The sequence below is a fragment of the Podarcis gaigeae genome, assembly GCF_964106915.1.
Source record: "Podarcis gaigeae genome assembly, chromosome: 2".
In the NCBI taxonomy this organism is placed as follows: domain Eukaryota; kingdom Metazoa; phylum Chordata; class Lepidosauria; order Squamata; family Lacertidae; genus Podarcis; species Podarcis gaigeae.
The window spans coordinates 59,056,753-59,082,522 of NC_139679.1; the positions used below are offsets into that span (position 1 = coordinate 59,056,753).

The following is a 25,770-nucleotide window of genomic DNA, read 5'->3' on the forward strand; positions in this document are numbered from 1 at the left end:
GATCAGAGCCTTCACAAATTGTGACTTGTGGACCTCTAGTGATTCACAAGCTCCATTCAGGTGGTCCACCAAAATGGTCAACATTAACTGTACTTGGCCCTGCATTGTTTATTTTAATTGCAACTGTTTTGACCATGGCCAGATTATCAGACAGGTTAACAGATCATCAAGGCCTTGGCCCAAGGCTTGTGATTCTCATAATATAATATGAGTTTTGGCTATGGGGCCAGTGCTGAAGGGGAAAATGTTATTAAAATCTAAGTTTTGTATCTGCGTTGATTTGCTGGAGAAAGCTTAGTAAGTGCTTCACTGAGAACCCCAGTAATTTGGGGCTGCTAGATGAGTTGTAAAACACAATACTTGTATTAAGTTCCTTACCCCACCACCAGCACACACCCACACTCACACACGTTAGCAAGGGCCTGAAGTTGTTTCCGGAAAGCAGGAAGTTCTCCTGAGTAGCACTTCTCAAAAGGGGAACAAACATCAGTATTTTGGCAGAGAAATAGATAGTACCTGTGTGATACCAGCCAAACCAGACTTCAGAAAGCTACAAGCAAATAAGCAAGCTCTGCTTCAGTTCTGCACCTGGTGAACAATCAGGGACAAGAAAGAGCCTAGCTAGAATTTGGAGCCTATGATGAAAGCTGTCTTTCTCCAGCACCCAATGATTTATCTCAAAAAATTAGTAAGCAACTGTTTGAGGAAATTATCCACTTGTTTTCTCCCTGAGACAGTCATCTGTTGCTGCTAGAAGCAGCTACGGTAATAAAAGATGATATCCTGCTTTTTTCCAGCAGGTGGACTCAAAGCAAACCAGGTAGACTCAAAAGCTAGCTAGAGCTGTTCCACAAGCCAAATTCTTGTTCTTACAGTTTTCTTTGGGCCTTAGTAGTGCTTGCCAGATCTAACAATATCCTTATCCCAATATAATAGCAAGGTTAGCTTTCTGCAAGTGGAACAATGGTTCTTCTCCCTCAACAGTGCATGGGTCTTTCTTCCCTTTTGCTTCTTCCATTCTATGTCAGATGTCCAGGAGGCCTAATTTGCTGGTGTATGGGTAGCCACCTTTCATTAGTGAGCCTTCTATCTGCAGTGGCTGCAACCTTTTTAAAGCCTTTCAGCAAATTTTGTATTTTTGAGCAAGTACCATAGGCACAAAGGGTGGCGCTGTGGGTTAAACCACGGAGCCTAGGACTTGCTGATCAGAAGGTCGGTGGTTTGAATCCCCGTGACGGGGTGAGCTCCCATTGCTCGGTCCCTGCTCCTGCCAACCCAGCAGTTTGAAAGCACGTCGAAGTGCAAGTAGATAAATAGGTACCGCTCCGGCGGGAAGGTAAATGGCATTACCGTGCGCTGCTCTAGTTCGCCAGAAGCAGCTTAATCATGCTGGCCACATGACCCAGAAGCTGTACACCGGCTCCCTCAGCCAATAAAGCAAGATGAGCGCTGCAACCCCAGAGTCAGTCACGACTGGACTTAATGGTCAGGGGTCCCTTTACCTTTTTTACCATAGGCACAAGTAAGTTTCCAGTTACTTTTCTCCCCTGCATCTGCCCCACCACAGGGGTGGACTTTGGTCTTTCAAATTCCAGCAGCGCCCTCTGCAAGGCCAAAATTCAACACCCCCACCTCTGACCTTCCATTCTGCATGTATACTATGCCATAGCTGCGTCGTCCCCCTTGTTTCCCCGCACTGGGCACTGAGCCCAGTCACATTACTCTAAATCTGCCTCTGCACACCACTCACAAAAGAGAGAGAAAGTGCACAAACATTTTTTCCAAGGGAACTGGGTAAAAGTCCAATTCAGTATATTTATTCTGAGCCTTCAGAAAACACATAGAGCAGAAAGAGGAAATGGGAAAGAGTGTCACTCTTCCAACTTCCTCCTTCAGTTCTATATGCTTTACAAGGAATAAATAATAATAATAATAATAATAATAATAATAATAATAATAATAATAATAATTTATTATTTATACCCCGCCCATCTGGCTGGGCCTCCCCAGCCACTCTGGGCGGCTTTCATAGAAACCAAAGATACAGTAAAATATCACACATTAAACACTTCCCTGAACAGGGCTGCCTTAAGACGTCTTCTGAATGTCAGGTAGTTGTTTATCGCTTCGACATCTGCTGGAAGGGCGTTCCACAGGGCGGGCGCCACTACCGAGAAGGCCCTCTGCCTGGTTCCTTGTAGCTTTGCTTCTCGCAATGAGGGAACCACCAGAAGGCCCTCGGCGCTGGACCTCAGCGTCCGGGCAGAATGATGGGGGTGGAGACGCTCCTTCAGGTATACTGGACCGAGGCCGTTTAGGGCTTTAAAGGTCAGCACCAACACTTTGAATTGTGCTCGGAAACGTACTGGTAACCACCCCAATTGTCTCATGACCAAGGGGCAGAGGCCTCATGGGCACCAGCGGAAGACCTCAAAGGTCCCATTGTATCTATAGGCACCATACTGGTGACCCCCCGGCCTTAAAATACTATACAGTATATTGTAAAAATGAATGTTTTTGTGACCATCACATTTCAAAATACTTTATTAGAGGATCTACACATGGTATGCAGAGTTATTCATGAAACTTTTTTAATGAAAAGTTTTTTTGAAAAGCAAGTGTTTTACTCCCTCAGTACATCTTCCCATTGATTGTACATCTTCCCAAGATGCATGCTGTTTCACGGGCAAACTTGGCTAGTTTTCATTTGGTGTATTTCCTGCATTTCCTGTGTTCTAAATATTAAATTAAAAAATAAGGTTAGTTATCTCCCTCCAAATAAAAAAGCAAAGCATTTTTAAACATACAATCAATATTTCTAAAAGAGTTCTGCAGCATTTTAGCAGATGTCTAGGAAATGTTCGCATTGAATGCAATTATGCATTATATTTACTTGTAAATGACTGACAAAAGGATGCAAATATTACATGTATTCTCTGATTTTCAACAACTCAGTAATTATATATTTTAGCTAAGTCCAAGAATATTTGTACCTTATCCAAATATTGACAAACTCTTTTACTACAGTTCAACAGAGCATATCTTTAATTCCATTATTTTAAACTGGCATAGGCGCACTTAACTCACTGTTCAATTACAGAATCCATGTTTTTATGTAGGCTAAGAAATTTGAATTTACCTCAAGTTTTTCACGATTCTGATCCACATTTAGTAAAGATGGTATTTTAGATACTTCAGATTTCTTTGACTCCCTCTTCAGCACTCTTACCTGTTTAACTTTTACAAACAAATACCTAATTATTTCTAGATTTGGATACTTTTCTAGTTTGAATTATCAAAAATGTACAATCCAATAGCTAAGGAAACAAAAAAAAACCCATGATTTAATTGATTTTTTTTTTAAATGAAAGGTAACTAGTTATTTTTGGCTTTAGAGCTTATTATATCATGGAAGCATGGCAGCTTTCATTTTTTAAATTCAGATTCTTGTGAACACAATTCTGTGACTTCCCACATGGGAAAAACCAACTGAAGGGGGCATTTTTCTGCTGAACATGGGGTAATAGGAAAATATTTGAGCACTAATCCCCCTGCCACTGATCATTCATTCAGTGGTGCTTTTAGTTCTTGACTTTGGGACACCCTCTGGGGCCCTGTAGTCCACAAACCCCACAAATGACCACCAGAGACAGGCATCAGACCCCGGCTTTTTACAAAAACACAGATTCACAGTGGCAGGCAGGCAGGCACTCATGATGCTCCCAGACTCTAGAACTCCCTCCCTAGAGACGTTAAACGGGTATCCCTCCTTGTCCTTCTCCTAGCAGGTGAAGACCTTCTTGTTCCAACAGGCTTTGGGGAACTGATTGCTTTTAATGAGGGGGGTGCTGCTGTGCTGTGCTGTTTTTGTTGTGATTGTATGTTTTGAGTCCCAAACAGTGGGAAAAGGCCGGGTATAATAAATAATAATAATAATAATAATAATCAGTAATATGCTGAACCGGCTGCGGTCATGCATACCATCAACTTCATTTTCCCAGCCTTTCTCTGGGTTCCACATTTTTTAAAAAACAAAAAACCTCTTAATGGTGACACCTGGTAAGTTTGTGGGGCAATGGAGTACCCACCCTTCAGTTTAACAAGTAGTGTTGGGAAGAGGTTCCTTTTGCTTCATTTTTATAAATTTCTGCAGCTGCAAGCACAATTCTTGGAGGCCAGATTCAGCTATGCCCACCCACCACTTCAACTGCACACTTGCCACCACCACTCAACCTTTTTCATCACTTCAAATACAGAACCATAATACAGCAGCCATAATTCAAGGAACTCTGAAATTAGTTCTGTGGGCCCAAGGAAACCTTAGCCTTAGTTTTATGAAATGGAAGTCATTCCCCATCTCACCTCAAGCTACATGGCAAAATTTTGAAGTTTTGTGTGTGATGTATTCAAAAGCAGTTTGCGATATGTGGAGTAGGGGTTCTGTTATTCAAAGAAAATCTATACAGAAGATCCATGACAGTATTTTTCAACTTTTGAAATATTTACTTAAAAGCAGCTCCAAGTAAGGGTCTCTTTTTATGAAGCAGCAGTACTGGGAAGGGGATGTTTTAATTCATTGCCCTTTCTAATACCAATAAATAAATAAAATCAGCATTTACATACATTCCAGCCCTGAGCTGATTTCTGTTTTTAGTTCTATTTGCATGCAGCTTTTGATTTGAAAAGGAAGGAATCTGACTCATCAAAAGAAAGCCTTAAATAAAACTGCACGATTTTGCAGCACGTTCCACAAATCTTATATATAGATATTTAAGTTTCATTTCAGTTTAACTCATATGAGCCTTACAATTTATCTGAAAAAAATCTATAGAAGATAGCAAGCATACTTTCCATTCCTTTCAGTTCTTTCTGTTGCCCCGTGGTTAGCTCTGGGAAGTGAATGTCCTTCTTCTCACATCTTGAAATATTGCGTTTCTTTCTGTTTATTGTGACCATTTGATCAATCTGAGCAGCTCTTTCATACAGAGAGACCTTCTCTATTTGGTTCTAAAAATGGAATCAGTATGTATCCAAGATAACATCTGTGCTACAGTTTCAATTTATCTATGCCTTTATGTAGTTAATTCTGACCTTGACACAAAGTACTAATAATCTTTAAAGTCTCTCTTTCGAGGACGCTTATATCACCAGGCAGGAATAAATCACTATTATGGGCTAGAAGAACTATTAGAAATTGCATCAACAGGTCTTTTTCCTTAGTAGCTGGCAGTATCCAGCAACAAACATATTTGTTTATTTCCATGGACAGTTAAATCACCTGTTCGGTTTACAACATCTACCAGGGAAGCATGACAGCTCTCTTATCTGCTGAAGACTCCCTTGAACAACAGTAGTAGAGATATCTGGACTGTATTCCACACTACCCTGTGAACATTATACATTATACAACAGACCCAGTACCCAGAATACTGGGACATTTGCTATGGCCCATGAAGTCCAGCAGAGATCTCTGGGGCTAATGCCTTGCATGCCCCAGCCCTCCAGCATCCATTGCAACTTGCAAACAGGCAGTTCAGTGACTGTAGTCACTAGCCTCATCCTTGTGCACACTTGCAAGCCAGCTTACTGACTGATGCTGTAATGTACTAGGAGCTGAGCATCTTTTTGCTCCCTGCCCAATTAGTGCCATAGCTGCTTGTGATCAGGAGCTGACATCTGCCTTTGAGAATTTGGAAATTTCAACTGATGTAGAATTCAGTGGCCAGACTTACAATTGGGACCGGGAGGTTCAAGTATATAATACTCATGCTTGTCAGTCTGCACTGACTTCCAGGTTGCTTTACAGGCCCAATTCAAAGTGCTCATTTTAGCCTGTAAAGCTTTCTACAGCCCAGGACCAGATTACATTATAGAGTGCCTTTTTCTTTTTAAATCTGCATGGAGTCTCAGGCTGTCCTTGGAGATCCTCCTCTAAGTATTCCTTCTAAGGGTTACATGAGAAAACACCTTTTCTACAGGGAGGTCTAACACATTTTCAGTGCCAGGTTAAGACTTTTTTGTACACTCAAGCGTTTCAATGTTGATATTTGTCTTCTGCTTCCTTAATAGATGGTTTTTCATTGCTTTCTGTTTTACAGTGATCACTTGTGAGAAATTTATGATGGGAGATGTGAACTTGTGGAGTAGGAGATGTTTAGCGTGAACACTATTAGCGTTGTATGTTTTTTAAGCCGTATTTTTTGCTATGTAAGTCACCTTGAGACCTTCAGGGGTAAGTAGCCATATAAATAAAATAATAATACAGCAAAAGCAGAGGAGAAAAGCAGCACTAAAAAAAGCAGAACAAAAGGAGAGTGAAGGAACAGTTGTGCAAAGCTAGTGCTTAGAAGAAGGTTCCAAAATATGTGAGTTGTTTTAACTGGACAAAGAGATATTTTGCCCTGAGGGTGATCTTTGGTCAAAATTCAGCCAGCCTTCACAGAACATCTTGCTACTTGCATAAAGGTAAAGGGACCCCTGACCATTAGGTCCAGTCGTGTCTGACTCTGGGGTTGCGGTGCTCATCTCGTTTTATTGGCTGAGGGAGCTGGCGTACAGCTTCCGGGTCATGTGATCAGCATGACTAAGTCACTTCTGGCGAACCAGAGCAGCACATGGAAATGCTGTTTACCTTCCCGCTGGAGTGGTACCTATTTATCCACTTGCACTTTGACGTGCTTTCGAACTGCTAGGTGGGCAGAAGCAGGGACTGAGCAATGGGAGCTCACCCCGTCGTGGGGATTCGAACCGCCGACCTTCTGATCGGCAAGTCCTAGGCTCTGTGGTTTAACCCACAGCACCACCCACGTCCTCAGCCTAAAGCTTCCTTCTTCCTTCACTTTTCCCTGGGTGTAAGCGCCAACAAAGGGAAAACCTATCCATGGCTCTTGGGGGGAGGGCTTAACAGCTGTGGTCCAGAAGCTAGGAAGGTATGAATGTCAGCCTGCACATATAGTGCTTTAGTTGTTGCTATTTTTTTTCAACAAGTGCTCAATGCTTTTCTAGTAATACCAGCAAGTGTGCAGAGGTGGAAGGCTGAGTGCAAAAGGGGCCCATGGGTGAAACGGAAGCTCATTTCTTACAGCAAAGCTGGGCTAAGTAGAAAAGCATGTACTGTAGGTAGGGACTTCAGAGAGGTAAGTGTTAATGTAGGGGCACTGTTTAGCAATTCTATGTCTGAACCCTTGCTGATAAAAAATGATCTATAATGAACTGAAAAAAGTATTTAAGTATACTTTTCTAAAGAAACCAGAGGCCTTTCTCCTGGGCATGGTCGGTCAATTGGTGCCAAAGAAGGATAGAACCTTTTTTATGTATGCCACAGCAGCAGCAAGAATACTCATCGCAAAGCACTGGAAGACACAAGACCTACCCACCTTGGAAGAATGGCAGATGCAAGTAATAGACTATATGGAACTGGCAGAAATGACCGGCAGAATCCGAGATCAAGGAGAAGAACAGGTGGAAGAGGACTGGAAGAAGTTTAAAGTTTACCTACAAAAATATTGTAAAATTTATGAATGCTAAGGGCATTGTAAATGAAATGAAGGGGTTCTGGTGATTAAGATAAGTAAGAGTATAAAGGGAAGGACAAAGGATGAATTTGAATATTAAATGATTTTGCTGAATTAATTTATAAAGTGGAATACAAGAAAGGAAGGCGGGTGGAAGTAAGGAAAATAAGATTTGGAAGGGTATTAATTTGAAAGAGAGTATTTTTTATGCTAAATTTTGTTTTTTGTGTTTTTCTGTTTTTCTGTGTGTATTTTGTGTTTTTTGTTGTTTTTGTGATTTTAGTTGGTTTTTTATTGGTTGTTAACTTTTGTAAAATCTAATAAAATATGATTTTTTTAAAAAAAGTAACACTCCCTGCTTTATATACAACCTGGCAGGCTCAAGTGGGTTTAAAGAAAGAGCCTGCTGTTTTTGCATCAAATTTGGCCCTTAGGCATGTCAATCATTCTCTGAATTGCAACCATTGGCTTAAAAATATACTTCAAAGACATAACCAGATGAACCAAATTGATCTTTAAAACTGCACACTTACTTGAGATATAGTCCCTTCTTCTTGACGGTTATTTGGACCTATTTGTGACACTTGTGGCCAAGGACTTCGTCTTTTCTTTGCTTTTTCAGGTAATCTGATAAACAAGCAGATAAATGAAGTAACAAATTCATTGTCAACTAAGAACTCATGTCATTAGATTTTTAAATATTTCCATATTTAATATCTCCCCACCCACCCCATTCGCCGTGGCAGGGATAGCTCCTCGATAAATCACACATAGCTTATCTAAATTCAGCCGTTAAACTGTTTCTTTTTAAAACTTTGAGCAAAAATTCATCTTTCCCAAGCATTCCAATTTCCCACCTGCATTCACTTTTGCATTACATACCTTGAATTAGGGCACAGGAAGTGTGAATTGAAATTTGCAGTAAGATTTCCGCAGTTTGGGTTGATGCGTGGCATTGTCATAGTGGGTGTCTGTGGAGAATCCTCCTTTGTCCCACCAGCGTCAGTGCCGGCTGCCAGACCAGTGCCATCATTGCCTGTCAGTTTGTTTTCATGAGGAAGGTTTAGAGCATTCTGAGACAGAGCAGCCCACTGTGAAACTGCGTCTTCTTGTTCATTCCTTTTCAGCTCTGAGATTTCAGATTTCACCCCTTTCATTTTGATCCCTTTGACCTTCATCTCCTTTGGTTTTTTGTCCTTTTCAATTTCCTAGAACAGGTAATACACACAAATATTAAGCAATTCCTTCTATTAACCTACATTCTGATCCTATAGAAAAAGTTGGGAGTTGAGCTCCATGGAGTTGAAAGAAAAACAGTAGTGTCCAATTCATTTCAGAGTATGAATCACTTTGAATTTCTTCTTTGATACATTCAACAGGCAAAGATGTATAATCCCTACATAATTCCCCAATCCACCAACTATGGATTAATAGCTTTGTAGGCAAATGGTCAGGCAATCAAAAGTGAACAACAGTTGCACTTTCTGGGTCAAATCCTGGAAGTGACATGTGGATCATGGACACAGAGAAAAATCCTGAGTGAGCCAACAGTAAAATGTTTATGAAATACTAGAACACAATCTAAAAATGATATTGAATTTGCTTATTAGTATTAAAAGTAATTCTGCACTATTGTGGAATTTTCTCCATTCTCCACAGTTTCAACATAATAGAACAGTCATTAATTCTGTGGCCTACTTAAAATTGCAAACCATTCCTTAATTTCTCTCACTGTTCATAGCCCTGAAAATACAAATATTATAAAACGGACCAATAAGTGCTTCTCAGACTTTGTTACTATAACAAGACTTATGTCTTCCTTTTTTCCTTCTTTGGGACACCAACTATCTTAATTCAAAACATCTCAATCGTGAAGGCAACAATCACATGACCAACATATAACTCATTCAGCCTATGGCAGCTCTGATAAAAGTCAGGTGTGGCTGACAAACAATGCAACAGAGGCAGATTCAGGGGAGTGTGACCAGTTCTCCCACACTGGGTGCTGAGCTGAGAGGGTGTTGCAAGGGACACCATAAAAATAATGAATAACAGAAGGGATGAGGGTGCCAAATGTTGGTATTGCACAGGGCACCACTTTGAGAAGCTCAAAGTCCACCTCTGCAATGCAACTGGCATGGGCTGAAACTGTTGTGAATAAGCTCTGATGAAAAAGTATCACATTGACCTTTCATTTAATAATATGACTGAATTCCCAGAGTAAGCTAAAATGCTCAAGTCAAATCAAATTCTGCAACCTGTGTACATTAGGCAGGTTTATTCTGTTTACACTAATTTATTCTGTTTACACTAGTGGGATCTGGGAACCTAATATATGTACAAAATGATAAGCAAGTAATTAATGGGGAATAATAATTGTATACCTGTAGGTATCTATGGCAGCTCTCCTAACTACTCAGTGTGGGGTGGCATATTGCTAGCCTATAGTTTTTGCTACATGAAAAATAATAACATTCTAAAAAAAGTAATCATTCTTACTTTCACAATAACTGGGCCACTCTGAGACACGTTAATGTGAACTGTTCTTTTTTCATCCATCTCTTTATTATTGTCTCTGAATTTTGAAAGAAAATTCAACTTTGCTTCTTGTAGTAATTTGGATTTCAATTCTGGTAAGAATCTGATAATGGAAAGTGCATTTACATCAACAAGCATATACAAACAAATTCTAGAGGAGTAGCCATGCTAGTCTCCTGTAGCAAGAACAGTCTTATGGCATCTTCACAACAACACATTTATTATGGCATAAGGTTTTTTGGGCTATATACTTCACCAGGTACCTGAAGTTGTATCCCAGGTAGCAGGTAATATGTCTGATTCAAATGGGATGGGAGTGTAAACAGGTGAGAAGGAAATGAAATACTTAAAAGTACAGATTATGGGTAAATTATATTATGAGTGGTCATTCACAAAAAGTACCGGTAGTTCCTAACACAGGCATCCAGGCATTGGGAGGCCAATTAACACATATGATGAAAATCCTTTATGCTGATTCAATCCACAACTGATACCACTGAATTGCTTGACGTATCATGATTCAACCGTTTCATGTTGCACTCTTCCTTTGAAGTTTCTTTGTTCAATGATGGCTACCTCAAGAACCATCACAGAATGGCCTGGGTCTGAAATATCCCTCTACTGGCTTTTCTCTATTGCCATTTTAGTTATCTAGTTTGCCTATTTACTATCTTTCAAAGACACCAACCTGTTTATCCTACGCAGAATGCCAACCATGCTCACTATGGTCCACAAAAGCTTATGCCGGTTTGTAATACATTTGCTAGCCTTTAGGGTCCCACAAGACTCCGTTGTTTTTGCTGCAACGGATTAACACAACTGCCCTTCTGGAATATATTTAGCAGAACTAGAAAACATGCCAACCACAACACATCTGTTCTACATCTTAGTTGTGGCCCTAAAGGCAAATACTTTAAAGACCACTTGCTTATAAGTGCATTGTGTTCCATGTCAAATGTTTATTTCTCATTGCAAACCATATTCCAACTTTCAAGTTCTATTTCAGCCTTCATAAATTATGCACCGGTCTATTTATTGTATTCTAAAGATCAAGCATTCTTTCTTGACATGGAACTTTAACAAAGCCCCTTTGAGGTTTGAGAAAACAGAACAAATGCCTAGAAAGATTTGCAACAAATTTGTTCTTTTTTGCCTAATGCTTGACAAGACGATTAAGTCAAGAAAAACAGTATCATAGTGACTGATTGTCCATTTAGCTGAAAATCACAACACAGAATGATCTAAAAATACATGTACTAAAGTCCTATTGATATGAATGGAATTTATTTCAAACTACATGTCCTTAGAATTGCAACCTTAAGGTCCAAATCCATGAGTCGGATGTACGAATTGGAAACAGCTTTCTACACATGGATTGTCCTTCTGGCTCTCCCCCCCCCCCATAAAAAAACACCACAAATTGCCACCTGGAGCCAAGAATATACAAGCACTTAGGATGTGTGTGTTCTGCACAACATCCCTACCTCTGAATAGATTCTGACCATGTGAGTCTTTAAAGTGTCAGCCACTTGTTGCAGTGGGTGACAGTAAATCTGTGCATCCTGTTGCCCTTCTCAAAAGGTGATTTACACTACCCCACTCGTGACCATTTATCTTTTAATGATGGAGATTCTAATGAACTTTGATCATTCAGAGACACAGCTGCAGTACATAGTGGGGGCTTTTTTTGTAGCAGTAGTTAATTTTCAGAAACTTAAATTCAATTTACACAGACTAGAGCAAGACCTCTACTTGATGGTGAGTTCACACATCAATCTCATCTTCCTTCCAAGCTGGCTCCTAGAAGATCGGATCAGATTGGCTCCTATGTTTTGCAAAATCACTTGCACTCCTGAACATTGTCACAGTGTTGTTAAGAGCTTTTTAATGTATATAGTGGTACCTCGTGTTACGTACTTAATCCGTTCCAGAGGTCCATTAATAACAGGAAACCGCTTGTAACATGAGGTGTGCTTTCTCTAATGGCACTTCCTGCTGCTGCTGCACCACTGGAGCACGACTTCCACTCACATCCCGGGGCAAAGGTTGCAACAAGGGGCATCTACTTCCGGGTTAGCGGAGTGCGTAACCCGCAGCATTCGTAAGGGGAACGGTATGTAACACGAGGTACCACTGTATTCACAATTCTTCCTGGTTAATGCAGGAGCCACCAGTCACATCTCAAGCACTGGCCAACGTGGTGTTGAGACATTTGAACAGTTACAATCACACAGTAGTTACATTTGAAACGGCAGTATTTTGCATTTCAAACCTAGTAAGAAAATCAGGTTTCCCAAAAATTAAGTATTTGAGCATAGGGAATATGCAATATCTCACCAACAGAAGCATTACTATAGGTGGAGATGTTTTGATTCCTCCCTCACTCCTAACAAATTATTAGCATGTATTTGTCATGAAAAATGTCAATCATCTTGAAAGGCTCCCATAGAAAAACCCAAAGCCTGAGGTCATGTCACTTACTTTTCAACAAACCCATCTCTGGTAAAATAGTCATGCTGTAACAAATCAGCAGATGATATCCTATCTGCAGGATCCATTTGTAAGCAAGCCTAAAAAATAATGGAACAATTATTTTAGAAGGCAGCATTTCTAAAAGCTTATATAATATTATCCAGGGGGGAAATGTGTATAATAAAATGAGTATTATATAACATTTATTATTTATTAATAAGTGAAATAAACAAAAAATGAAAGCATATTGATATTGTTATTTAACAATTTTAAAGAATATTAGCATATTTTCTACATGCAGTCATTTTGCCATTTTATTACTGTAACAAATAAATTTCTCTTGATTACTGTGAAAATTGAGCTGAAATTCCAGTTGAGAAATTTTGTTTCATGGTACTTAAAATAAAAAGATAAATATCTTTTTTCTGATCTTTGAAATCTCCCCTCTTCCAATAATGTGGTACTTCAGGTACCCAGACCCCTTTTATAGCAAAAGAACTATATAGCTGCTGATCATTTACTGTATTACATGGGATCCAGCCATTCTGCCTACAGGAAACATAACTTGAATTTTCCCAACACAATATGTTATTTTTGGAAAAACACAATGCTTCCCCCAGCTAGCAGAACCATTGAGTTTTGGAATGCTGTCAGAACTTTATTTGGAAGGGCTGTGAGCATTTATTGGATAGTGCCTGTTCAAGCAATATAACAGAATAATAACCATGTAAAGAATGCAGCTTACATGAAAGTTAAAACAAAAGGCCAAAGAAGTAGTTATGACTACTGCATCAAAATAAGCATGTTGGCCTTTAATCAAATTAATAGTTGATGCAATGCAGGAAGATTTCATCAGGATCGCAGAACATACAGAAGGGAGACACTTCTTTTGGACCCAATGCACACATTGTTCTTTCTAGAAAAATGCAATAGTACTTTCACTGGGATTTTGAGTGCTATTTTTGCGTATAAATTTTTTGTGTGATTTATTTTATGATAAATCATGCTATGGCATCCATACGTATGAAAGGTGAGCTACCAAAACGTCCCCCTCACAGTGCTATTGTGCAGGGGAGCGGGAGCTCCCATCGGTGCCAATTAGAGCTTTTTCAGGACTAATAGCTGTATGGAGCAATTAATTTTTATCACTATCATAGCTAGTGATGGAAGGATTAAATCTCCCATCCTCACGTGCTGAGGTCCCAATGAAAAAATCCCCAACACCATTTAAAAAAACCAAACCTGACAAACTTTCCTAGTGATTTATTTGTCATAATATGTAATTTGGCTCTAACTCAAGAAAAAGTGTGAAGAGTCTTCTTAAGGCTTCTCCCTCTTTTCCTTGAGTCTTCTACTGTATATGAGTCACTGTACACCTGACATCACCCAGCACTGTCAGATGGATGGGAGTGGCTATCATGCCATTGCCTTTGTACAGGCAAAACTGTACCACCAAGATTAAAATGAAATAGTGGTATGCTTTGAACTGAATAAGACTCATGCTTAAAAAAAAAAATCTAGTAGAAGCTTCTCATCTTCTTCCATGACAGAAAAATTCTTTGTGCACACAAAAGCTACTTTGAGCTTTTTAAAAGGAGAATTAATACAATTAATGGAAAATGGAAAATCAATCTGGTTGCCAGGACCCTGGAAATTAAAACAAAAAAATGTGCCAGCTCTCTGTTCACAAAGGTGTTGCTCTGAATGAATGAATGAATATCTAAAAGTATGCAGCTCACGGAGCAGCTAATTCATATTTATACCTGCTGGATATTTATTCTTAAGTTGTTTGCTTGCAAGTGGTGAGGACAGATCCCCAATGAAAAGTCATGATTAGGAGGGTTCCCTCTCCCGGTGGACAATTTACCTGCAAGGAAGGGGGTCTATGGTCACTGCTCAACAGGGGGTAGCCTGGCGGGAAAGGGATCTGCAGTTTTGAGTTGGGGGGAAAGGATGAGCCCTCTGTAGTTAGATGGACTGGAAGGAAGCAGCCTGGGAGACAGCAAGTTTGCCTGATGTTGTTTTGGGGATGTCAGGCAAGAACACCAGGCTTCCTGCCTATCATTGAGAGTGACATACCTCTTCCACGTGCTCAGCTTGCACCTTTGTAAATACAACAGCTATCATAAGGACAGTGTAAGTTTCCAGGGCTCTCTTCCTAAGAAAATTAAACTGTCCTTGGAATTTCTGATTCCTCAAAGAAGTGAGGAGCATGCAAACCTATTTTTCTGGAGCAATGCTGCCCATCAGCCAGCTGCTCCATATTTATCAAGGAGCAAATGTTGCCTAACATTATATAACTGGCCCACATAGCACACTGTTCAGGCAGGAGTAGCTGTTTTGGGATGATGTTATGGTAAATCAAAGTTTTATTCCTTAATCTTTATTGCGCTTTTGAGCAGAAATATAACTTAATGGACTCAGTCCAATACTTTTGTAAGTTTAATACAAAGGCATCCAATGAACAACATAGCTATCGCTTTCTTTGCACAAAATACTTTGCTTGTATCGCCAGCATTGTTTAATATGCAACAGAACTGTGTAACAAACAAACTGAAGATGTCATAGCATCTCCATGTTTGGCCAGTGCCATTATTGGTTCATGAATACTATCATTCTGTGACTTACAGAACCTTGACTTCATTAACCTTTCACAGAATAAATAAGAGCCTTCATTTCCTAGAAACCAATCCTATCAGTGCTAAAGAAATTACTGCTGGTAAGGACACTTTATCATGGCATGTCTTGTTATGTTTGTGAATCGAATACTTTAGACTTTTGTTCATGTATGAATAACAGCAGTGCAATGCACATCATTGCAAACGTGCCTGGCATTGCTGTTCTCATGAAAGATTTGTTACATTTGTAATGGCACCTTCTTCAACATTTACATAATTCTCTATTAAAAAATGACTTCAAGCTAAGATCTGACAAACAAACACTGCCTAGAAGCATGTTTGCAGAAACACATCAGAGAAAAAGAATAGGAAAATGCATTTTGCAATTAAAATATTACAAGGAACCTTAATGGAACATCTTTCAAGATGACACCAGAAAATACAGGATGACTGATTTATTTACACTGATGTTGTTCTCATTTTGATTGAATTGGGCTTGACTATTATAGTACGCTTCAAAATTTCAACTAGATCTTCCAGTACAATTTACCACAGCTGAGCCATTGCAAACCCTATTTTGGGGCCAGGATACTGTTTGGCCCAGTGACCATGCAACAAAAGCCAGTGTTGTGCTGTGATTGCTCTGAGCAATGTTTCAAGTGACAAGGACCAGGCTCGGATAAGACAACTGATGCCACATTTCAGGCCAGTCACAGAGGCCTTGGCAGTTGTTTCATAGCCACTACCAGACAAAACAACCCTGGGGTTTAGAAGGCTCATCAAGTGCAGTGCAGTACTGTTGTGTATCAACCCGACTGATGTTTGTTCCAATTCAGCAATAAACAGTGGGTTTTCCTGGGGACAGTGGTAGTCGTGGTGGGGAACCATGCTCATACCCATGCCTAAAAATCACAGGCTGTGCCTAGAAATTATGCCACTAACAGAAGTTGGACAAGCCCTTTGTTACTGAACTTACATTTGTAAGCATACTCATAGCTCCAATTGATTCCATTGTAGGGTTGCCTACATTAGCAATTGGATACATGTAATAAGCCATTTAAAATTCAACAGAATCCTTCAGAGGATTAAACTGCTGAATGAAGTTCTTAGGTCTCTTATTTCAACCATAAAAACTCTCATAAAGATTCTTTCTTCCTGAATTTAGATTCTAATGGACAGATTCTACTTGAAAATAATGTATTTAGGATAACACCCAGAGAATAGCATGCAACATGGAATTAGTTGTTGTCATAAAGAAAAGCAGCTTATACTTTAGAAAATTTAACATTCTCTTTGATAAAGACCTTATCCAAAAGTTGCCTTAAAATTTTGCTCTTAAACTTCTGCCAAAGAATTTAAATGGATTTGAAGGTGTGTGTTTTTAAAAAAACAATCGCACCAGTTACCGTATTTTTCCGTGTATAAGACTAGGTTTTTTTACCCAAAAATTAGGTTTAAAATTGGGGTTTGTCTTAAACATGGGTAGTGCTGAGGGGTGCTTTCTTAATTTTGAGTCCCCCAAAATAGGGGGCGTCTTATATATGGGGGCGTCTTATACACGGAAAAATACAGTATTTTCTAATATAAGAGAATGAATGGTAGATTCAATCATCAAAAAAACAGAGCATCACACACATTGCCCATACCAAATGAACTCAAAGGCACAAAATAGTTGTTCAGTGTGGTAAAACAATCGTTTAAAATGAAACAGATTTTTGTCTGTGAAATACAGTAAATAAGTGTGGCTTTCTTAACCGTCTGGCATTTAAGCTTTTAGGATAAACTTTTCTTTAACAGCAGCAGGAGAGAAATTAGAATAATGAAACCTCATGATCCTACCAATAGATTCTGAAATGTATAAAAGTGATAATTAATGAGGTCTGGACAGAGATTTCAAGTAATCCACATAGCCTACTTATCATCTGTAGTGGGGGACTCAGTGAGAAAGCAGGGGGGTGGGGGTGGGGAGTTGGTATACCACAGGTCTGTAGGTCAATCCTAAATGCACAAAGTAACAGAAACACTGATATGTCAATTACAGAACACAAACTATACCAGGCTACAAATAATGATCATCAGTAAGCGTGATACTCAGACCTCTTCTGACATACATGAACCATATCTGCAACCAGTGCACTGAGCTTGGGATACTTTTTCCTCGCACTTTTAGGGTGCTGAACTTCAGGAAGGACCATCCCTGAAAAAACTGGGCTCCTTATAAAAATATTCTGAAGGTGAGGTGTCAAGTTACCTGAAAGAAAGAGAGAAACCCAATAAGCATTAATGTGTCAGATAAAAGGTACGTTTTGTTGACAAAAATCAATTTAATTTCATGTGCACTCCTGACACTTTGAAAAACAGAGCATGCTTTTTATGACTGAAATTGACAAAACGTTTACACACATTTAATTATGCTAACAGTGCAATCCTACATAGAAGTAAGCTCCACAGAGTTCAGTGGGCGTTGCTTCAAGGTAAATGTATATAGGATTGTAACCTAAAATAATATTGGTGAAGATCTTAATGTAATTGTACTTAAGACTCATTCAACACAACACTTGTATAGAAAAGCCCGGCCCTCTTGTGCCTCCACTTTGCTCAAGTGAGGCAAGCACATACAGTGTACCACGGGTTAAGAGGTCTGTTCTTAACCTGAAACTGTTCTTAACCTGAGGTACCACTTTAGCTAATGGGGCCTCCTGCTGCTGCCGCCACGTGATTTCTGTTCTTATCCTGAAGCAAAGTTCTTAACCTGAGGTACTATTTCTGGGTTAGCAGAGTCTGTAACCTGAAGCGCCTGTAACCCAAGGTACCACTGTACTCCAACCAGTTCCTGCAAACCCAGAATAGGTTAGCAACTATGCATGCAGACCTAATCTTGTCAAATTATTTAACGTTTATGGAATATGGAAAGCAAGGGAGACTACAATGGGGGAAAGCAGAATTAGCTCAAATCTATGTACAAACTTCAATCCTTCTGAATTCCCAAACATCAACAAGATATTTGCTCCAAAAGGGAAAAAATAGTTGGAATACTAAGGGCACACTTCTGTAATGCCAGCTAAGAGTATAAGATTTAGTAGGGGCTCTGCTCCATCAATGGAACACAAGATACAGAGCAACATAGATACAGAGCAACAAGATACAGAGCAACATGCAGTCATGTATAGGACAAGGCAGCAGGAGGGAGGACCACACTTATAATGTATCGTATACCTCTGATCTATGGAGACTCCTGCATCAACAGTATAACTTTACACCAGCCCCTAAACCTCACATAATAATTTCCCTTGAAATGATTCCAATAGAAAGGGGTCAGCATGTTAAAAGCCACCCCGTATCCATGGCCATCCCACCTACACTGCCACTAGAGAACTCAGGATATGTTATAACTCAACACCTAATCATAACACTAGTATATAAACTATATTATTATTTATTTAAGACGTAATGTATGTAGCACTTAACTGCATGGGTCTCTAAGCAACGTACAAGTAAGATCCACTGAAATAAGTAATTCAGACAAACATGTTTAAAAGTGCATGGTCTAAGTGTTCCAATTTAATAAAACTGTGGGGATACTGTTTTTGTTTCTTACTATGTTATATATTTTTGTGTTGTTATATTCTAAACTACCGTGTGATCCTTGGATCATGGAGGTATAGACATTTTGTAAAGTAAAGTAAATCTACTTATGGAGAAATGGAAGAGTAATCTGCTCAGCTGCTCAGGAGGAACAAACTAGAAAAGACTGCAGTAAATCTCCTGGATCTCCTCAGCTATTTTCTTTTCTCTAAATGTAAATGCAATTTGGCTGGTGATGAGGGGGGCAAACTGGATCACTGCTACACCACTGGGAGTGAGAGGGAAGTTAACATTTTCTCATACGCCAGTTTCCTGATCCAAAAGTTCCCTCCTTCACCCAAAGCTGCTCTTTGCATCAAAGGAGAACACAGACAGAACTACTGAACTGTAGAGAAGGTTCTGTTGAGCAGATTCCTTCTAGAATTCTGTCTGTAGCTTTTGGTGGCAAATGATTTCTTCTTTTTTAGGTGAATAATATATTTCCTCCACTTCCCTTAATTAATAGATGGTGATTTAAAGCCCAAACCTTGTGTAAAAGGTAAAGGTAAAGGTACCCCTGCCCGTACGAGCCAGTTGTGTCCGACTCTGGGGTTGTGCGCTCATCTCACTTAAGAGGCTGGGAGCCAGCACTGTCCGCAGACACTTCTGGGTCACATGGCCAGCGTGACGAAGCTGCTCTGGCGAGCCAGCACCAGCGCAGCACACGGAAACGCCGTTTACCTTCCCGCTATAAAACGGTACCTATTTATCTAGTTGCACTTAGGGGTGCTTTCGAACTGCTAGGTGGGCAGGAGCTGGGACCGAAAGACGGGAGCTCACCCCGCCGCGGGGATTAGAACCACCGACCATACGATTGGTAAGTCCTGGGCACTGAGGTTTTACCCACAGCGCCACCCGCATCCCTAAACCTTGTGTAGAGATGTACAATGGCTAATTATTGAGCTTAGAGTAGCAATGAACAACATTTTACTACAATGATTTCTGCAGAGATCATCTGTAGCAGTACCTACCTACTTTGGTCACAATTTTATGAAGTAGGTCTAGGTCAGAGCTGCTGGGTAGATAGGGGTTGCCAGTGGCCATCTCGATGATCATACAACCTAAAGCCCAGATGTCCACAGGTCTAAGATCAGGAAATGAACAAAGTGCTCAACAATACAGAGACTGGAGCTATAATAAAGTCAGCTAAATCTTTTAAATAAGAAATTTAAAGAAAAAATTGAAACGTTTCTAAGAGTACAAAAACTGAAACTAAAAACATGGACAATTAGCGAAAGCCAAGGGCATAACAGTCAAATTTTATTGTCCACGGAAGTCTGCTGGCTTCCAGTAAGTGCTTTGAGGACTGCAGCCTGGCAGCACCCCAACCCTAAATGCATTGTGTTGGCATGCATCACAATGATTTCAATGGAACTTGGGATAAATTTTATATAAGGCTGGAATCAGAATCTCTTCCAGACTTCTCTCAATTTACCTATCCACCACAGGGGACTTTCACAGTTGGTCAAGGTGTAATATTGTAAGACATCTGCCATTGCCTACACCACAGAAATAATAATTTTTTTTAAAAAAAAAATATTTATATCCCGCCCTCCCCAGCCGAAGCCGGGCTCAGGGCGGCTAACAACAATAAAACAGTACAACAGTACAACACAACATTCTAAAATCATTTATTATAAAATTAATTCAAATCAAACCAATGGCAACCATTGGGCCAGAGCTCCGCAAAGATTGCCAAAGGAGGGAGTCAGGCTGTGCCCTGGCCAAAGGCCTGGTGGAACAGCTCTGTCTTGCAGGCCCTGCAGAAAGATGTCAAGTCCCGCAGGGCCCTAGTCTCTTGTGACAGAGCGTTTCACCAGTAGAATATTGCCGACACCCAGAGCCCCCTGACTCTGTTCCTTCTCATTCTCCTTTCTGCTACAGCTACCTACCCTCTCCAGGCTTAATAGCAATGGCAAGAGGAAGGAGAAGGAGAAGCAGCCTCTATTCAGCCTGCCCTCTCCTTCTGGATAGTGGTACAGACTGGCTATTGGGGGACAAATAAATGGTCTGTGATGACAGTGCTAAAGAGTTAGACCTACTCAGGGCATCCAAAATCTGGGACTGACACTGCAATTGGCACTGGGGAAATTGTTAGCCTAATTGTATCATGCCTATTATGTGCATCTATGTTCCACTGAAATCAATGAGACTTGTAAACATAAAATAATACTAGGGTGCAATCCCAGTGTAACACAACTACTTCAAAATATAGCAAATAGCAGAAACCTTCACTAGTAGACACATTTTATTTAAAGGTAAATGTTTTTCATGTCACTGAATCCAATGCTGTATGTACAGTTGCGTAGGATTATGAACAATGTTATGTGAATTATTAAGATTGGATATTTTATCAATCTCACCCTTCATCAAAAGAGGAGTTGCTGTTTAAATGTGTGTGAGAGCATCATCTCATGTCCCTCTGCTATGCCCCACAGCATCCAATTTTATATAAATTTGTTTTTTCAGTGCTTTCATGTGAATATCCTTTAACAGTTACCTTCTTGAATATCTAAATATAAGATAAAGTGCTGTCCAATGCAGGCTCATTAACAGGAATTTAAAAATACATACTTCCCATATGTAGTATCTTTTAATACCAACTCTGGAGCTCTGTACCACCGTGTGGCCACATAATCAGTATAAATGTCACCAGGGGCTGCTAAGGTCCGAGCAAATCCAAAATCACAAAGTTTAGTAATTCCAGTCTGTGAAACTAAAATATTCTCAGGTTTGATATCACGATGAATGACCTGGCAAAATAAGAATAAAGCTTAAGAACAAAATCAGTTGAACAAAAAAAGTTTAAGAATCAGTTGAGGAACAAAGTTTATTTTTAAGGAGGAAAATTAATTGATTACCCAAAGCTATGAAATAAACAGGCAAGCTTTGCCCATCAAACAATTAAATTGAGATATGGAGAAAAGCTATAAGAAGAAATGGAACTCAGAGAATAGTAAGAAAATAATTATTCTGGTGTTATAAAAAAATCTGGATTTGAGGAAAAGTGTGTCTGGAACAAAACTAAAGTCTATGGTCATATCTACATTTAAAATCAAGCTTATCTCATGTTCCTCTGACATTTGGTGAGGGTACTGAGAATTCTCTATGAGAAATCCCTGCCTCCCTCACAAAACTATAATTCCAAAGACTGGTGAGAAAAATGAAACTGTTTTGACAGCTCAAGCCTATACATGTATACTCAGAAGTGGGTCCCACTGAATTAAACTGGGCCTACTTAAAAGGAAAGTATAGAACTATACCCAGCACTTCTATCGGATGGGTATGTGCTATGCCATTATCACAGGATTTTTCTGATGCAGTGTTAGTTCCTGAAGCTTGCAATGCAGTTGGATAAGGGCATCTGCAATTAACAGAACTCATAAGTGTGCTATCCTGCGACAGCACATGCTGTAAATCACTGCCACAGCTGTTGCCAAAGTATGGACATTGTTTGATTTCTAATTTTGCAGCTTCCTATACCTTAATGATCTTTCTTCTTTAAAAACCGTGCAACAGTTTTGTATTTTCACAACTGCAATAGTATTTACAAAAGCCTCGTTTCACCATGTATTCTCAGTAATGAAGAATATCAATAGATCAAAATATCTATTGTATCTACAGTATGTTGAAATTATAGAGCATAATGGGAATAAGGCAGAAAGAAGAATATGAACAGATTGGTCCATAAACAAAACATATTATGTGGCATTTACATTCATGAGGCAAATACATGAGGCAAATAAGAGGAATTTTTTTCTCCTGCACTTTAAACAGGTGATTAACAGAAACATAACAGGTATAGTTTTTCTTGAACTTCTGTAATAGGGAAAACAGCATCTGTTGAGCTTAATATCCTAAAATTATTAAAGGCAGATAAACCTCTGTCAATAAAAAATGTGATAAATTATTCAGACTGAGATTATTCTGTTTCAACCTTTGATTTTTCTTACCCTTTTATAGGGTACTTACATTGTTGCTGTGAAGATAGTCAATTGCTCGAAGAATCTGGTAGAGATACCTTTTAAGTCTTCTATTATCCAGTCCATGAGAGTAATGCTGTAGCTCATCTAAAATTGTATGGTCAATAAATTCGAAGACTAAGTTGATTTTCTTTTTCTGTTTAATGACATCAATCAGATTGACCAAATTTTCATGACGAAATTGCTGTTGACAAAAGAGGAAACAAACTTCTGTTCTTCTTCCCTTTGTAAGAGTTTTGCAATTCATCTACTTTCTCGCAATTAATTTGAGCCTACACAATTTGAAGCGATTTAACAAACAGATTCCCAGTACTTGTATTGAGAAAATACAATACGTATTTATAAACTTTGTTTTATCATTTATGGAGAGATTAAGAAAAATAACTTTCACTATAGCTATAAAATAATTCTATGAATAATTAACATATAGTTTACTTCATTTAAGGTCTATTAAACATTCTACCACTGTGTTTTTATTCCTTTATGTGACGCATAATTATTTTAACTGGTAGCAACACAAAATAATTTCACAATGTGTCTTACTATTAACAATAAGAAAAGGAATAGCACTAATGTTTGCCTACACAAGGCTCTATAAATTTTCAACATTAACATTACGTCTAAGGTTTCTAATCTGAATATCAGAAAATCTGTTATCACTTATGAAAAAGCAAGTTTTCAGCCCTCATGGTTGTGAAGAAAATCTTGGAAGAAACTCATATTGTAACACTTAGCACTAAAATACCACTGAATTCACCGGAGCATATCTATGTACAGTACTCAGAAATCAACTGACATCCTGATTCTAATTTTAAAGCATAGCAACAAAATAAATCTGACACAAACACTATCCCTTCCCTTTTTCTGATATGTGTTCAGTAGGCACATATCAGAAAGATATGTAAAAGGTATACGTAACAATTATGCATATTTGATCTCTGAGGATATCAAGGCATTGATTTTCAAAACGGCAACAAAAGAAGCAAACCTTCAGGAACTTTATCTCTCTCATTGCAATTTTGTTGACGGACTTTTCAGGCTTCTCATAAAATATCTTAATGGCAACTATATGTCCTGTTTCCTTGTGTTTACATTTCATTACCGTTCCATAACTTCCCTCTCCCACTTTTCCGAGGATCTCATACATCTCCATACTCAAGTCTGAAATCTCTTCAAAGAAGGGGGGAAATGTTATTTTGAAGTACTAAAAAAAATTTGTTGCTTCTTAAATTAATTCCGCAAATAAATTTAAAAGGAGCTATTCCTACACAGAAACTTTTTCAACCACTTTCACACCTAACAAGCACTGTAGCTGTTAAAGACAGTAACACAAAATACCATGAGCTTCTCCCCACTGAAAGAAGGAAGAGCTGTAAGTATCAAGACCAGCTGTTATTTCTTTTTGTGCAATCTACCACTGCTGCGGCAAAATCTGTTTTCCTTCAACAGGGCTTGCACATGACTTGGGGCTTGGTGTACTGAAACCTCTAGTTAGGTAACTAGGAGTGGCCTGTACCTGAGTGTGCAAGGGACATCTGACACCCCACTTTGAATTATCTCCAGATTATTGTAACTCGGGCAAAGTGTGTATAATTTAAATAATCATACATTCTTCCCCACCTACTCATGCATCTGTTTCTTTTAGATTGCGCTAGGGACCTGCCCCACCTGTTAATTGTAATATGTCATGCCATGGATGCTCTTAAATAAATCAATCAATCCCCAAGACTTTTCTTACACTGTAGCTACTGCTGGTGTTCCCACTGTAGCTACTGCTGGTGTTCCCACCTTGTAAACAGTTTTGATCACAGCAGTACAATATAACTAAAGAGGCAATGTGGAACAGTTCCTGTTTTCATATGGGGGGGCGGGGAGTATCACTCTTCATTCATTGATTGGAGACATCGCACTAGCCCCGCTGCCACAATTCATTTGTAAAAAGCTTCACCACAAAGTCCATGGGAAATGCAGTTGCAGAAAAGAGCTGCCTGGAAGTGAGGAATGATGTCACCTCTCCCACCCCCACCTTGGGTGTTGGCATCTGCACCCTCTGTGTCTGTGGTTTATCCCAGTCCACCTATGTTCCACCCTCACACTGCCTAATGACAGTTCAGCTGCCTCTCTTTCCTACCCCTCCCTACACAGATCCGGCCCTTGAAAATCACCCTGCCTTGTTTGACAGGAAACCTCACCAGCCTCTCAAGAAACACCTCAACCCACATTTGGGGCACTGGCGCAGAATCATCGGGGTTCAACCCCTGCCAGGTCGCACAAGCACTTCGGTGGGTTTGGATGCTCTCTCGGGTTTAAATCTTTGCTTTGGAGTCACTGGCTGGTATGCATTTGTTAGAATCATAGAACTGAAGAGTTGGAAGGGACCCCCTAGGGTCATCTAGTCTGACCCCCTACAATGCAGGAATGTAAGCTAAAGCATCCATGACCGATGGCCTTCCAACCTCTGCTAAAAAACCTCCAAGGATGAGGAGTCCGTTCGATTCTTTTCTTTTCTTTTAAGGTAAGACGCCCCGGGAGGCTTCTTGGCCAAAGAGCAGTAAACACAACAGATGTTTTAAAAAGAAAACATTTTGGTTTTTGCTTCTTTTTTTTTACTTCCGTCGGTCCTTGCAGGATTGGGGGGGGGGAGTCCCAGCTTCCTGAAGCTTGCTCATCTTCCCCCCTTGTTTGGCGGTGCTACCTCCCTCCGCCCCACCGGCCCCTCGGCCTTTTCTGCTGCTCCGCAGTTCCCTCCCTCCTGCGGCTTCCCTTCTTTCCCGCGTCCCGGCCTCTCCCGGGGCCACCTTGGCTCCGGGAAGCGCCAGTGCACCACCCACGGAGGAGTTCCTATTAAAGGCGCTCCTGCCTCTGACCTGCTCTCGGGAGCTCCCCATGTTGACTCCTCCTAGGCCCAGCCAAGCAAACCGGCCCTGTTACCATAGCAACAGCCGGCAATATCAACAGCCGGCCGGCCTACGTCACCCGGGAGCGAGAGGTGGTGCTTCTCTCTGACCTCATCGCGTTCGA

General features: G+C 39.9%; 1 protein-coding gene across 3 annotated transcripts; it reads right to left on the reverse strand.

Annotated features, from left to right (window-relative positions):
* Nucleotides 1–2,526: 2,526 nt before the first annotated feature.
* On the reverse strand, nucleotides 2,527–25,770 carry CDKL3 (cyclin dependent kinase like 3). 3 transcript variants are annotated; one of them, XM_083728494.1, is made up of 13 exons: nucleotides 25,617–25,770; nucleotides 23,738–23,919; nucleotides 22,739–22,933; nucleotides 21,341–21,519; nucleotides 19,738–19,850; nucleotides 17,254–17,393; nucleotides 12,534–12,622; nucleotides 10,014–10,155; nucleotides 8,397–8,722; nucleotides 8,048–8,141; nucleotides 4,848–5,007; nucleotides 3,140–3,237; nucleotides 2,527–2,735 (listed from the first exon to the last, which is right to left on the reverse strand). In XM_083728494.1, exons 1-13 carry the CDS (start codon nucleotides 25,681–25,683, stop codon nucleotides 2,697–2,699), a joined length of 1,824 nt encoding a protein of 607 aa, XP_083584620.1. In that variant the 5' UTR covers nucleotides 25,684–25,770; the 3' UTR covers nucleotides 2,527–2,696. The 3 variants fall into 3 exon arrangements, with proteins under 3 accessions (XP_083584620.1, XP_083584622.1, XP_083584621.1); XM_083728496.1 differs by having other exon boundaries at nucleotides 23,738–23,910; nucleotides 25,617–25,745; XM_083728495.1 differs by having other exon boundaries at nucleotides 25,577–25,660.

Coding starts and splice junctions, on each gene's coding strand:
- CDKL3 (XM_083728494.1), bottom strand. CDS start 25,683: ATGGTAACAGGGCCGGTTTGCTTGGCTGGGCCTAGGAGGAGTCAACAT. Junction 21,520..22,738: donor ACTATCTTCACAGCAACAAT/GTAAGTACCCTA, acceptor TTATTTTGCCAG/GTCATTCATCGTGATATCAA. Junction 17,394..19,737: donor TAAAATTGTGACCAAAGTAG/GTAGGTACTGCT, acceptor TCTTTCTTTCAG/GTAACTTGACACCTCACCTT.